General features: G+C 38.5%; 1 protein-coding gene across 2 annotated transcripts; it reads left to right on the top strand.

Moving 5' to 3' along the window:
• Window positions 1–2,857: 2,857 nt before the first annotated feature.
• LOC146623475 (transcription factor HES-7-like) lies at window positions 2,858–3,889 on the top strand. 2 transcript variants are annotated; one of them, XM_085365921.1, is made up of 3 exons: window positions 2,858–2,902; window positions 3,146–3,238; window positions 3,359–3,889. In XM_085365921.1, exons 1-3 carry the CDS (start codon window positions 2,858–2,860, stop codon window positions 3,887–3,889), a joined length of 669 nt encoding a protein of 222 aa, XP_085222047.1. The 2 variants fall into 2 exon arrangements, with proteins under 2 accessions (XP_085222047.1, XP_085222046.1); XM_085365920.1 differs by having other exon boundaries at window positions 3,146–3,242; window positions 3,357–3,889.
• The last annotated feature ends 9,647 nt before the right edge of the window (window positions 3,890–13,536 follow it).

Genomic DNA, 13,536 nt, shown 5'->3' with positions numbered 1-13,536 from the left:
CATCAATAGCTTCTGATCAGCACCATGGACAGCAACTGCAGCCAGAATCTGGGGGAACGGAAGCTTTTACTTAAACTTATACTATACACTGACATCTTACCAAGGAGGCATCTTACCAAACAAGCATAGCCTACTCATGATGATCATCATCAGTTATTTCCAGTGGACCAGCTTCTAGATACTTCACACACACATATTACAGTACGAGTCCATATTTTCAACATATACATGAGTAAAAATGTTTCAGTCCTTTACTAAAAACAAACCACTCACCTGTTCATTTTAAGGCCTTGTGCTCAGCAAAGTCACTGACAACACTGCTTAATTCCCAAGTCCTCGGGGAATACTTGTTTTTTGTTGCTGTTGTTGTTGTTTTGCTTTGGTCAAACATAAATGAAAACAACTCTGCTGGATACTTTTCAAAAAAGAAATGGTTGCATAGTTGATATCAACAAGTTACAAAATATTACCACCACAATATACAGACAGCAAGATCAGGGAACACATGTAATATGTTCCCCAGCATGTCTCCCGCCATTAAAACACAACTTAATCAGTGGAGTGGAAAATAATTGAATCTGCAGCTAAAATTTAATTTGTAAGCTATATGCTGTACTGCATAAATATATGCTATACTCAAAGTTGGACTTTGAGTCTCAAGATAGAACATGACTTAAACATATAGTTGTTATAACCTTTCCACTTCAGCGTAATGATGTGAATAGAAGTGTCATGTTACTATCAAGAATGCCATTGGATAGTTATATAGAGAGGGTCCTTTTTACTGAGCCCTACAGGCCATGTGCTCACTGCCTCATCCAGGGTAATATCTTTGCTTATTGTCCAAGTTTGAAGTGCTTTTAAAATATGTTTTACTGTATATAAAGCTTTCTCATTTTGAATTTATTGAAAGAAAAATAATAAAACTTTTGCAAAGGAATCAATACCACATGGACAGACCAAAAGGTAAAATTATAACAGCTCCTTTATACCCTTTGTGCGGATACAGTCTTTGTCTATTCACATGTAGGAAGTTCTCACCATCATGTAAGCAACAGCCTGATAATGAAGTGGGTGTTGACCTTGAATTACACTTAGTTGCTTCCCATCTTTGCTCAGTCCTTTGTACAACAAAGTCAGAATTACATATCAGCAGTACACAGAGGTTAGATGAACTGAAGCATTAACATTGCAGTCACTGATTAAGAGCCATTTTTGTATCCAAATGTGCTGAGTAAACCCAGCTTCAATTTTGAGTGTTTTTATACTTTGCTTAAAAATGAAACAGGAAACATTAAATTATATATATTTTTTACAGTAAAAAAAAAAAAAAAAAAAATACTCTTCCTTTGAACTGTCTAAGTAATCAAAAAACGAATCTGAGACTGTGTGCCATCACGTGGGGTGTGGAGTTCAATCCGGAATCATAATTAAAATTTCGCATGTAAATTGTGGTCTAATATAATTAAAGAATGATAATGAATCCATATGTGGGACCTCTGGGGCTCCATGTTCTCCAGCCTGGGAACCACTGCCTCACACGTTAAATTAAAAGGGTGTCACGTGGGGTGTGTTCCCTGCTTTCCCACGGTCACTTTCCAAGATCAAAGGATTTGCACAAGTAAAGGTCGAACAACTGCGGGGTTAAACGGCGCGTCAGCACGAGACAGGGGCCCAAATGGCACGCGTGGTCCATTGTGACACGGAGGTGTCAATGCAAAAATTTAGGCTTCTTGCACGCTCCCCCTGCGGGGGTGACTAACAAATGCAAAAGTGTGAAGTGTGAATAAGGAGGTGTCGGTATTCGCTCTAAGGAACAAGTTTGAATAAGATAATATATTAAAGCACATGCAAATGGTTTTCCGAAATCTCTACCAAAACAATTTAATATTTCCCCCAACTTTTAATGGGAAGCAACGATGGCGCACGATTTAGCGTTTAAGTAAACGTGGGATAAAATGCAGTTTAACAACAATCAACCCCCAATCTACTGCGAATAGCGAATATCATATTATTCGTTTTACACACGTCAATGCCTTCTCGTGAACTGTTTTAATCATAAAATAAGAAACATTTAGTCCAGTTTAGACAATCTCAGGATTAACAGGACTATTGTCCTAACTTGCTTTTGGTTGATTTCTGTTTTTATGTTTTAGCTTTTCTGTGAAGCACTTTGTGATTTTTGTCTTGAAAGGTGCTATATAAATAAAATTTTACCTTACCTTTTTACCTTATTTAGAATTTCATTCACTGCGTAACCAGCTCAACGGGTACAGAGACGGCAAGGAGAAGTCAAGTTCCTTTAAATAAATCAGATTCTGTGTTGACAATACACGAGACTTCATAGAATATAAGACCCCAAATCTTACTGAAATATAATGGGATTAAAGCGCAGACACATGACCAGAAACTCCCGTGGTAGCGTTATAGGAAATGCATATGTTTCCAACACTCAAAATCTGGTTTTGTCACTCGGGGTAAAGGAGCTGTTGTGAAGCATTTCATTCAATGTTTGTCACCTATAGTGTGTACAAAAATGAGTTACAAATGTCATTCTTTTTATTTAAATTATTTTTTATTGGTTATTTTTACGTGTGAGTTTTTATGCATACACGTAAAATTTCTGCGCAATGGGGAAGATCTCCGTGTTTGGTGAATATGAGACTGTGATAGGAGATTTAAATTAATTAAATCTTGGTTGGGTTTTAAGGAACGACGAGGTTGAGATACCAGGAGGAGGGGTTTGGAGGAGGAGGAGTCTTTTAGCTACAGGGAGTCAGTAAAAAGAAGTCGAACAAGAGCCTCATTACCTGATCGGTGTCAGCCTGAGAAAGAAGGTGTTAGAGCATCTGCAACCATGAAGCTGCTACAGGAAGCCGAGGAAGCAACAAACAATAAAAAGGTAAAAAAAGAAAAAAACAACTTTGATTTTTTTTATTCACATGGGCAAATGCAGCCACTTTGACAAAGATTCTAATGAGGATTTAGTCGTTTGTTTCAATCAAATTGGAATTTAGACGCAGCTGCGATTATATTTCGTTTGTTTCTCGGGTAACGTCTGATCAACTTTGCATCACTTGTAACACAGAAATTAAAACAAAAAAAAAAAAAACACTTTTAGACTTTTCTTTTCCTTTTGCGATAGTTAATAAAATCTCAGGTGGAGAAACGTCGAAGGGACAGAATGAACCGCAGTTTGGAGTGTCTGAGGACCATGTTTCTGCAGGAGCCACAAGAAGTAAGATCATATTTTAGTTCTCTTTGAATATGGTTCATGAATTTCAGTACTGTTTATTTATTAATGTTTTCTTTTTTTTAATGTAATGTAAAGATCAGTTAACTTGCTGCTCTCATGCAGGGGTCCACTCAACACCGAGTGGAGAAAGCTGAGATACTGGAGCACACAGTCCTCTTCCTCCAGAACAATGCCAAAGGAGACAAGACTACAGGTGGACGTGGGGACCAGAAACGCTCCTTCCAGGACGGTTTCTCCACTTGCCTGCAGACAGCTTCGGGGTTTCTGGGCCCCGAGGGGAAAGGGTCGGAGCTCGGATCGGCGCTGCATGCAGCTTTTGCCGCTCGTTTGGCCCGTTCACACTCACAGCCCGAAGGTCTCCAAAGCAGAAACTTTTTGCCGCACGCAAAGTTTATTCTGCGGATGCTGAGGCAGAAGTCCAAGCTCAAACTCAAACAAGCTCAAGCACGTGCCTCAGGGGAGAAACGTTTGATCCGACCTTACCCACTCCCACTCCAACAAAGGTTTCCCAGAGTCCCCAAACAGCCTCAGAAACAAAGAGAGTCCGAGATCAGAGCAGAGAGAGGAGCGACCAAACAGAGCTCAGCCCAGAGCTCCCCCTCCAGCCACACTTTGTGGAGACCTTGGCCCTGATCACCAGGCAGGGACTTCAGAGCTATCAATGACTATAAACTATTTAACATAAACACTCAAAAATATTTAACAATGATTGTTGGTATCTATTTTTTGTAACTGAAAAGGATAGGTGTTGTAGTCTTATAAAGACGCAGAACCTCAGATCCTGTAAATAATGTAGCTAAATGTATGTTTTCTACCTGCGCTGTATGTGTGATAGGGTTAACTCACTGTTTTAAATACTTTTCAATAAGCTCTGTCAGTGGGGCATCCATTTAATCTGCTTACACAGGGACTCTACCGCGGGACACAGGTGAGCTGGATCAGCCCAGCAGTCCGGCTGGGATTGCTGCGCTGAAGAGCGAGTGAAGAGGTGAGTTTCACGAAACTCAAGAGCTTCTATTCTCTTTTATGAACTGCTGTGACTGAGTGTCCATACATCACATTTCCAGGTGTGGAAGCCCAGTGTTTGAGGCTGGGAGACCCACGCAGCTCCTCATATTCACCTCTCTGCTGGCAAGAGCGACATCTGTATCTCTGTGTAGGCTACAACATCACTTGTATTCAATCTGACGTTAAATCTTGTCTTTTTTGCACAATAATTTATTCTGGATTCTCCCTATGGTGAGCTGTACTCTTTAAAATAAAAAGACAAAAAAAAAAAACTACAACAACACGTGGTGTGGTTATTTTAAGATTAAAAGAAATCCGGAAGACTCTAGTCTGCGGTTGCTCTGACAGCTCCCTTTAGTCCGGATCAGAGGTGTGAAGCTCGACCTCCTGCAGAGTTACATCCTCCAGGTGTGAAATCTGAGCATGAAGCTCTGCAGCATCTCTCACTTCAAAGACCTCACAGAGAGCCTTCTGTATTCACTGAAAAATAAGATAAGATAAGACTTTACTGATCCCACAACGGGGAAATGTTTGCGTCACCTCACCTCAGCTCAGGTACAGATATCAGATAAAATGTTTATATAACTAGGAAGACTTAAGAAATCACGTATCATGTATTTTTCCCCTCATATTCATCATTTATATTCTTTTGTTGTTGTTTAGTTTACATTTTTCTCTACAATAATTTCTCCTATTATTAACCTGTAATTACACTGATGTTAGACTGGACCTCTTTGAGCTAATACCACTGAATTAGTTCACATTCTTTTCCCAACTAGAGGAGCATCGCATCTTTGTCTTTATTCCTTATTTGAACAATCTGTCACGATAGCTTATCAGTGTATATGACAGGATGGAGCCGAACATCTGACACTGCTTATGGCTCTCGTCCGCGTTTATTTCTCTAGTGATTAGCGTCTATCCCATCACCAGCACCACCCTCAGCTGCTTAGAGGCCATTTGTTTTCTACGCGTGTCTGGTGTCATGTCCCAGGAAGCAAAACGCGTCTTAACACCTCATGTAACCCTTTGAGTTTCAGGCACAGAGGAAGCTTATCCTTTATTTGCCACAGTTTTCTGGTGAGAAATTTGTCTGACTAAGCTTGTTCTTTTAGTCTTTTTTCAGTGAGATAACCAAAAACAAACCAACATAGTAGTAGACTGTCTACACATGAAGTGTATTTGCTCATTCGCCAAAAGAATCTTTGTACTAACACACTAAATATCTATTTAGGGTTTCTTAGATATTACTGTCCAATGAGCTCAATGAGACAGATTTCTTTGCCTTTTTTGTAGGAAAACACGAGGGAAGCGGCTCTTTACAATGTCATTAGAGACTTTGAAGCTCTCAAGCTTCACTCAATCAGGCGGGCTTGCCTTATTACAACATACAATTACTGTGACCTTGGAGTTTAGTGCAGTATCTTCAACTTCTGGTGGCCTGAGACCTTATGTGATCCAAGCCCTTAGGTGTGCTCAATTTACAAGGATTTAAAAGATTCATATTGTCTGACTCGGGAATAGGAACTAAACTGGTTTGATTTCAGTTTTAAAACAGAATAAGTTGTGTTGATTAAGTTTCTGCCAAAGCAAAACAACTGTGTGCAACTAAGGTCCACTATTGAATTAAGTAAATCCAACATGCTCTTTTTTCAGTGTACTTGTTTGATAAAGTACACTTGATGAATTTTTATCTCGTGTATTTAAGAAGTTACGGGGACTGAATGTTAAAAAAAAAAAAACTAAAATAAAGAGTGCAGAACTTCGCACACAGCATACAACTCGAAAAAAAATTAGTATGAATTATGTGGATGAAAATCGATGGATGGGTTGTTGTGCATTTCTGAGTTGGTCAGGTGACTGATCTTAATAGAAAAGTATTAATTATTATAATTATTATTATAATAAAAAAAATGTCATGCAGACAGAAGTTGGATACGTGTCATAGTGGGAAACGTTTTGTAGTCGTGGGAATGTGGAGCAGAAGGCTCAGTCGTTGTTTTATTACCTGTTAAAATTGATGCTTCATTGTGTCCTTGGAGGAGAGGTGGCTCTCGGGTTCCCACGCACAGCACATGCTGGAGGTTCTCACGCGAGCCGAAAGTAATTTTTTGTTTTTGTTTTTTTTTAATTTTCTTTTGTTTTGTTCGTGTGACTCAACAATTTGAACAGTTACGCGTAAAAAGATTTATTTTACTTGGATCATAGATTTCTGTCAAGAATACTTTGTATTTCTGTATAGTTTTTTATATTTATATCCTGTTCATAGCCTGTACATCGCTTGTACTCACCACAGCATGTACATACTTATAGTTATAGCATATTCATAACATACGTTATAACATACCATAATAGACCCATTTCTGTAATATACTCACATATCTATATTATTGCTAATATATATTGTAATATATCTATATCATGGCTAAAGCACTTCTGGGTGGATGCAAACTGCATTTTGTTGCCTTGTACCTGTGACATGTGCAATGACAATAAAGTTCTATTCTATTCTATTCTATTCTATTCTATTCTATTCTATTCTAACAATCTAATATAATTTCTCAAAAATCCAGACTGAAAACTTGAATTAAAATTGAATTCCTTGCAAGTTATATAAGATCAGAAAATGCGTAAGCTCAAGCTCAGCTCTTCTGTTGCATGTGATCACCTCACCTAACTTTCTCGTGGGAATCGGGCGGAAGAATGTCACACTTTATTACCTGTTAAAATCGATACGTCGTAATTAAGAGTAGCTGGAAGAAGAGGTGGAAATCAGTTTCCCATGAGCAGGGCTCCTAAAAATTATGCATTCACAGCTGGATTGATACACAGACTTCTGACCACGTTTTTTTTAAGGCTTTCAAGGCTGAGGAAAACGGCTGCCAATATTCTGTACCGAGGGAATGATTATTAAAATGTGAAGAGTTGTGAATAAAAAGAAAAAAGTCAGACAACTACTGAAAGCTTTTCTCCTTGAATGAGTTTTTGTATTTCGCGTTTTGCGGGGCTCCATAAACATTTTCTTCCTAGCAGCGCTGAACCGAGAACCTGTCGCCTGAGGACACATCTCATTTCTCCTTCCATAATGATCACCTGGAAGTTTACAGTCATTTGTCTGATCTCACACTGTTTGGGCGGATGTTGGTCACACATGTAAATAACCCTCACACGAGCTGATAACACCTTTCACAGGCGCGTGCAGCTCTCATTTATCGCAGCAGCTGCACGCGCCGGTGGATTAATGATGGGCTCCCACAGCGGCGCCTTTCAGTCTGTATTCATCTTTAGATTCTTGGTGAAATCCCCTCGTAACCGGTAAAGATGATCCTGGAGTATAGAATGACTCAAATGCATTGATTACACATACCTATCATATCCCATATCAGTGACCAGCAGTGGTGAAAGTGGAAACAAACCTATAAGTTGTGTTGTGATCAGTATTTATCCTGTCACCAAACAAACAAAACAAAAATCTGAAATGTGTAATTAGTCCTGTCTGTTGTAATTTATGGCCCCTGACTGATCCCCAAAATGACATTATATTATTTGATGCTCATAAAAAACACAAAGTTGTGTCTTATTGTGCTGAAGTTTGCTAACTTGATTTTATTTACTGGTCTCATCTGTTACTTACTTTAGCTCACAAAGGCAGTGTTAGCCTGCAGTTTAGCTAACCTGTGGTCTACTGACTGCACTATTTAAGCTGCCTTTGGTTATTGTGATCCTGAGTTAAATGCAAATCGAGTAACTCTTTGACGTGTTTGTTGTTTTTATAATTATATTTCATATTTATTTGATGATATTTCCTTTTTACTTACATTGAACTGTCAAAAAACTAAACAACCATTCTTTCACATAGTGGGAAATAAGCTCAGTGGTCATGGGATTAATATACTTGCTTCACGTGTTGTTAATGTGATATCATTCTCTCAAAAATTCAAAACCAAAATAAAGATTGGGGGTGTTTATTGCAGATTGTAAAACATGTTGATCTTTTTATAGTAAGCAGGCAATGTTGCTCCCTGTTATGTTTAGAAACTACTGGCTGAAACTGGAGTCCTGGAATCCCAGTAATGTGCCAAGTTGCGCGTAAAAAGTTAATTTTATGCACGTCTCATGCACGAGACTCGGACCTTTAAAACACCAACTTCGTCAAATAATAAATTCCTCTAGTTTTGGTGACAAAACGTCCACTCTGAGTCAAAAGTCCTGATGGACTGTGTCCATCATGCTGATAGAAGCTTTAAACATTTGGCGTATAATATTGCTGTAGCGAAATATTAACATGTGATAATCCTTTATGACTACGCCGCATGATAAAATCTGTACATTAATATATGTGATTTTCTATATATGATACAGTGATTTTTAAAGACAACACCCATATTTTTGTGCATCAACTGAAGCACTAACTGAGAAACAAGCAGCTTCAATGTAAAGACAATAAAAAATGAAGACTGTTGCCATGGTAGCAGGAATGTTACCGTAACACAGAAGCTAAAACTCAACTGTGACATCACCTTGACGTCATGGCTGTTCCTTTGATCTTTTTCTTTATCTGTCAGTTGATTTGATCTGTTTCCCTTAAATAGAAGTTATCCCCCTTACACGCAGCACCTTGACAATACGTCGGACAAACCTCTGTTTTGCAGGATTGTAAAACTAAACGTAGGATCGTACTAGACAGTTTCTGTAATCTCCATTGAACTAGCTTTATAGCAAGCATGCCTCTCTTGCTTTTGACTCATCATGTGATTCCTTGGGCTTTTAAAAAGGCTCGACAGCTCGTGAGATCTGCTCTGGCACAACCACAGGCAGAGTCTTGTCCACCTAATACTGAGACAGATTCTGTAGCCAACAGGCTCACAGATCAAAGGTCACTGAATTACACAACAGGCTTGGAGTGCCTGAGTGAAAATCAGCAGAACACAGCTGAACAGCACACGTCTGTCATCAGCAGAGATAATTTACTGAACAATACTTGTTCTACACATGTGGATACACCATGTGATGAATCCTGTGAGCAATTTCACAGAGGTTCAGCAACCGTGACAACTTTTCTCAACATGGCGGTAGATGGCCTTTCGAAAATCAGAGGAATACTTCGAATTTTATTCCCTTTGACTAGAGAAGATTTTGATTATTCTACCAAAGTCGCCGTTGAGATAGGGCCAATAGGAGGACCACTTATAGTTATCACCTGTTGCTTCACTGTAATTTGTCTCATTTTCTTTAGATTTTGGGGAAACTATCTGTTTAGACTCAAGAAAAAAGTTTCACAAGCTTTGAGCTGGGTCCATAAGAAAACTTTAGGCTCGGAGTGCCTGAGTGAAACTCAGCAGTACTCATATGAAGAGTTCATGTTTTTGACTGGCAGAATTAATTCACTCAACAATACTTGTTCTACACATGTGGATACACCATGTGATGAATCCTGTGAGCAATTTCATAGTGATTCAGAAGATGACATTTTTCTCGATTTGAACTGAAATTCATGAATCTCAGTCAAATCTTAGAGAAGAAAGCATCAGTGAGACTGACAGGACAGGAATCTGTCAGACAGACTGATTCCTTAAAATAGCAAGATGAGGTAAGTATTGAGCGTGTCTTTAAAGAGGCACAACAAAATCTTGATTTGGTTAAAGCTGTTTTAAATTAGCTATAAAATCTTGACTGGAGTATAACAATATTCATTAGACTCGTACCATCTTGATCAGGCAATACACACAACAGTTCAAAACGTACATCAACCCAAACAGCTGCGACAGATGGCTGCCCCTCCCTGAGCCTGGTTCTGTCGGAGGTTTCTTCCTATTAAAAGGGAGTTTTTCCTTCCCACCGTCGCCAAAGTGCTTGCTCATAGGGGATTGTTAAATCCTTTTTGGGGTTATCTCTCAAATACTGCAGGGTCCTTCCCTTACAGTACACAGAGATTTGGGATGACTGTTGTGATTTATGGGTGGATGACTGGATGTGTTAAGCGCTTTGGGGTCCTTAGGGACTAATAAAGCGCTATACAAATACAGGCCATTTACCTTTTTTTTTTTTTTTTTTTTACCATTTATTGCCTTATAAATAAACTTGAATTGTAAATACAAATGTCAAATTTAAAAAGTAATGGTTTGTGTGTACTTTTAAGTGATGTATGTCAAAGTCAGCGCAACAAGTCAGTGTTTCTTGATATTTATTTATAATCACCTCTGCTAATTCTTGATATTTATTATTGAGTGAGCTGTATATATTAGTGCTATTTCTTAAATGTGTAAAATCTGTAACATATTGTATTGTTGAAATTGTTTAGTCTGTTACTGTTACTGTCTTGGAGCAACAGTAACCCACATCATTCCCTTATGGATTAATAAAGTATTCTGATTCTGATTTGTGTAGTATTTAATGATTCAGTAATGAATGAAGGTTGACCTTCTGGGAAAGCCTTTCGCTTCATGTGAAAAGCAGTGTTGTGTTAAGCTGCCTTGTTGGCCAAAATAGTTTACAGATAAAGCATGTCCTCTCTTGTCCTGTGCCTTTCATTCTCATTCCCTCTGCTTTATTGCTTCCATGATGTTAAGCTGATTTTATATACTGATCTGATGCTTCCTGGAGGTTTTTATTGAAGAAAAACTCTTTCTGATGAAAGATCAGCTGAACTTGTCAGATCAGTGTGCTGAAAGGAAAAGGTATAACATCTTTTCTGACATGCAGTGGAGCCCCGAATGTCTGAGACCAAGAGTGAGAATCCTCCTCTTGCTTGTGAATTTAGTTTTGACAAAGTTTATTCTGAAATGATAATATTGACTTAAAAATGCGATGGAAAATTTAATCTATTAATGGGCTTTTCTGTGTTAAAGACAACCCCTCTGCATGGATGTGTGTTTACATACTGCTTTGCTTTTAATCAGTTATTATTAAATTCTCTCTTCCACAGACTTCCCACTTTTGTCCTCTCTCACTCCGCTCACCCTCATAGAAGATGTCTGTCTCTCCCTGAATTTGGTTCTGTTTGAGGTTTTTCTCTGTTAAAGAGGAATTTTCCTTCCACCTTTTGCCCAGTACTTGCTCATAGGAGTTTATCTGATTGTAGTTGTTTTCTCTGTGTAACTGTAGGATCTTTACAATTTAATAATCCAGATGTTGGTACATGGTACCCCAGATGATGTTTATGCAACGTTTTATCGAGATTTGTTTACTTGTCTAAAACAGGCCGTTCATGCTATTAAGAAAATTAAAAAAAAAAACCCTCAAATGTTGCTGATTTAAAATAGTTCAACAAAGAAGATTGAGCCAAAATTTCTCCACAGAAATTTGAAAGATTGCCATTCAGTTTTAGATCTTAATGCCAAGATAAATGTATTCCCACAGAGGAGTAATTTACTTGTAAAGGCTAAAAACAGCATTACGAAAACTGAAGTGTGTCAGTACTGCCCATCTTGTCCACACTGCTGAATACATGCATATGCATATTTTCCATTAAATTTGTTTTACTTCTCACAGTTGGGCTTCATTTGGAATTCCCTTTGGAAGTACGAGTGCTTTAGAAAGATTGGAAAGTGAGAAGTGTGCATGGATCACATCACGGTCTTCCTCACCTCTCAGTCAAAGGTCCTGATGAACTCTGTTGCTCTGTCCATGGTGCTGATGTAAGCTATATATGTATATGACAACACATATTCAGTGGAATTTTAACAAGACACCCACATTTCTGTTTTGTACCCGAGATCCAAACAGCTTTAATTTGAAAAAACAAACACAAACAAACCACTAAATGCTGTTGCTAATGTAGCTAGAATGTTACCACTGCTTAACGTTTACGTCGTACCTCGTGACTACCCTAGAACAGTAACTTTGACGTCACCTCTGTGGCCGTAAACCAATTGTCGCGTTGATACTCGAATTCTTTCATATTTATCCCTGTAAAGTAAGGAGACCGTAACCCTTTATTCGATTAATTTAATTAAACCCTTTATTAATATTCTGGCGCGTGCGGCTCCCGTTACAAGTTTGAAAGACACGTGCAGATGAGAGGCGTCATCAGCTCCTGTGAGACAAATTTGACAAAGATCTGTGACAAAACCGAGCGATAAAGTAATAAATCGGAGGTGTAAAAACACATTTTTTTTTACTGTTCTTTGAGGTAAAACCCAACATTTATGATTTTCTGCAGCCTGTCCTGGTAGCTGCCATTCATAAGGATTATTTCTGCAGAAAAAGAATCACATGACGGATTAAATGCCCCCTTTCATGTGCGCGAGCACAAAGCTTGACCCAGAAGTTAACTACCGATGTGATAGCCATCTCTGTCATGGCCATCTCTGACGGAGGTTTTAGAAACCCCTAATGGAAAAAAAAGCCAGTCTGTGCTGATCTTCCTATGCAAAAACTTTATTCTGAGTATTTTTCACAGTAAGAGTAAACAGTTGACTTTTCATAAGAAGTTCCTGGTCTATAGACACGTTTGTGTTTATTTGTGTGTAAATGAATAAAAGTGTGTAAATACATAAAGTGTTAAATACCGTTTTCACCGCTCCATTTTGACGGAAAAGAGTTCGGTAAGGGGATCCCACACTAAATCAGCAATGAAAGTGTGAAAGTGCGCATATGCTCCACATCCAGCCACAAGCAGCTTGAGCTTTTGTTCTGTTTTAGATAATCTACACGGGATTTCATTTTATTTCACATTTTAGTCTGAATTATTAAAATGCGATGTTTGATTTCTTGTATAATGGTTTTCAAAAGAAACTTTGATATGGTTTTACGCGCGACTCCTCACGTCGCCATGTTTGGTTACATGATCACAACAAAATAACAGCTTGTTTTGGACCCGTGTGACAACCTCTCACGTGTGTTTCGCGTGGGAACCAGAAAGTCACTTCCCCTCCGAGCACATTTGTTAAGTGAGGTATCAGGTTTAACAAGTAATAAAGCGAAGATTGAGCCTCCCTGCGATCAGAGAGAAGAGCTGAAGCACACACTCCCACTTAAGCAACATTTGTCTGCACGCTGCCATGTGTTTAGAGGGACAAACGCAGGTCTACTAGACTTCGTTTATTTATTATGACGGTGTTTGGAAAACGCGGTAACATTTGCTTTAAAAATAACGAAATCTTTAAAGACTTTAAGCTCAACTTTGATTTATAAGCAGATCCTTCCGCAACCGTGAGAAAAGCACACAGATTTGACTAAAATTACATTTAATACGCCGTGAAAGATTGCTTCTTCACACAGAATTCGTCGCAAATAAATAAATACAGTCTAAATAAATGAATACAAATGAT

This window comes from Diplotaxodon limnothrissa, linkage group LG11 (assembly GCF_057381915.1).
Source record: "Diplotaxodon limnothrissa isolate DT_005_m linkage group LG11, D_limnothrissa_male_GT1.1, whole genome shotgun sequence".
In the NCBI taxonomy this organism is placed as follows: Eukaryota; Metazoa; Chordata; class Actinopteri; order Cichliformes; family Cichlidae; genus Diplotaxodon; species Diplotaxodon limnothrissa.
The sequence above is the reverse complement of the archived record's forward strand: the minus strand, read 5'-3'. Positions and strand labels throughout refer to the sequence as shown.

Excerpts from the sequence above, each read along its gene's own strand:
- LOC146623475 (XM_085365920.1), top strand. The coding sequence starts at position 2,858 with ATGAAGCTGCTACAGGAAGCCGAGGAAGCAACAAACAATAAAAAG. Across the intron at positions 2,903-3,145 it reads AAGCAACAAACAATAAAAAG|TTAATAAAATCTCAGGTGGA; the intron begins GTAAAAAAAGAA and ends CTTTTGCGATAG. Across the intron at positions 3,243-3,356 it reads GCAGGAGCCACAAGAAGTAA|AGGGGTCCACTCAACACCGA; the intron begins GATCATATTTTA and ends CTGCTCTCATGC.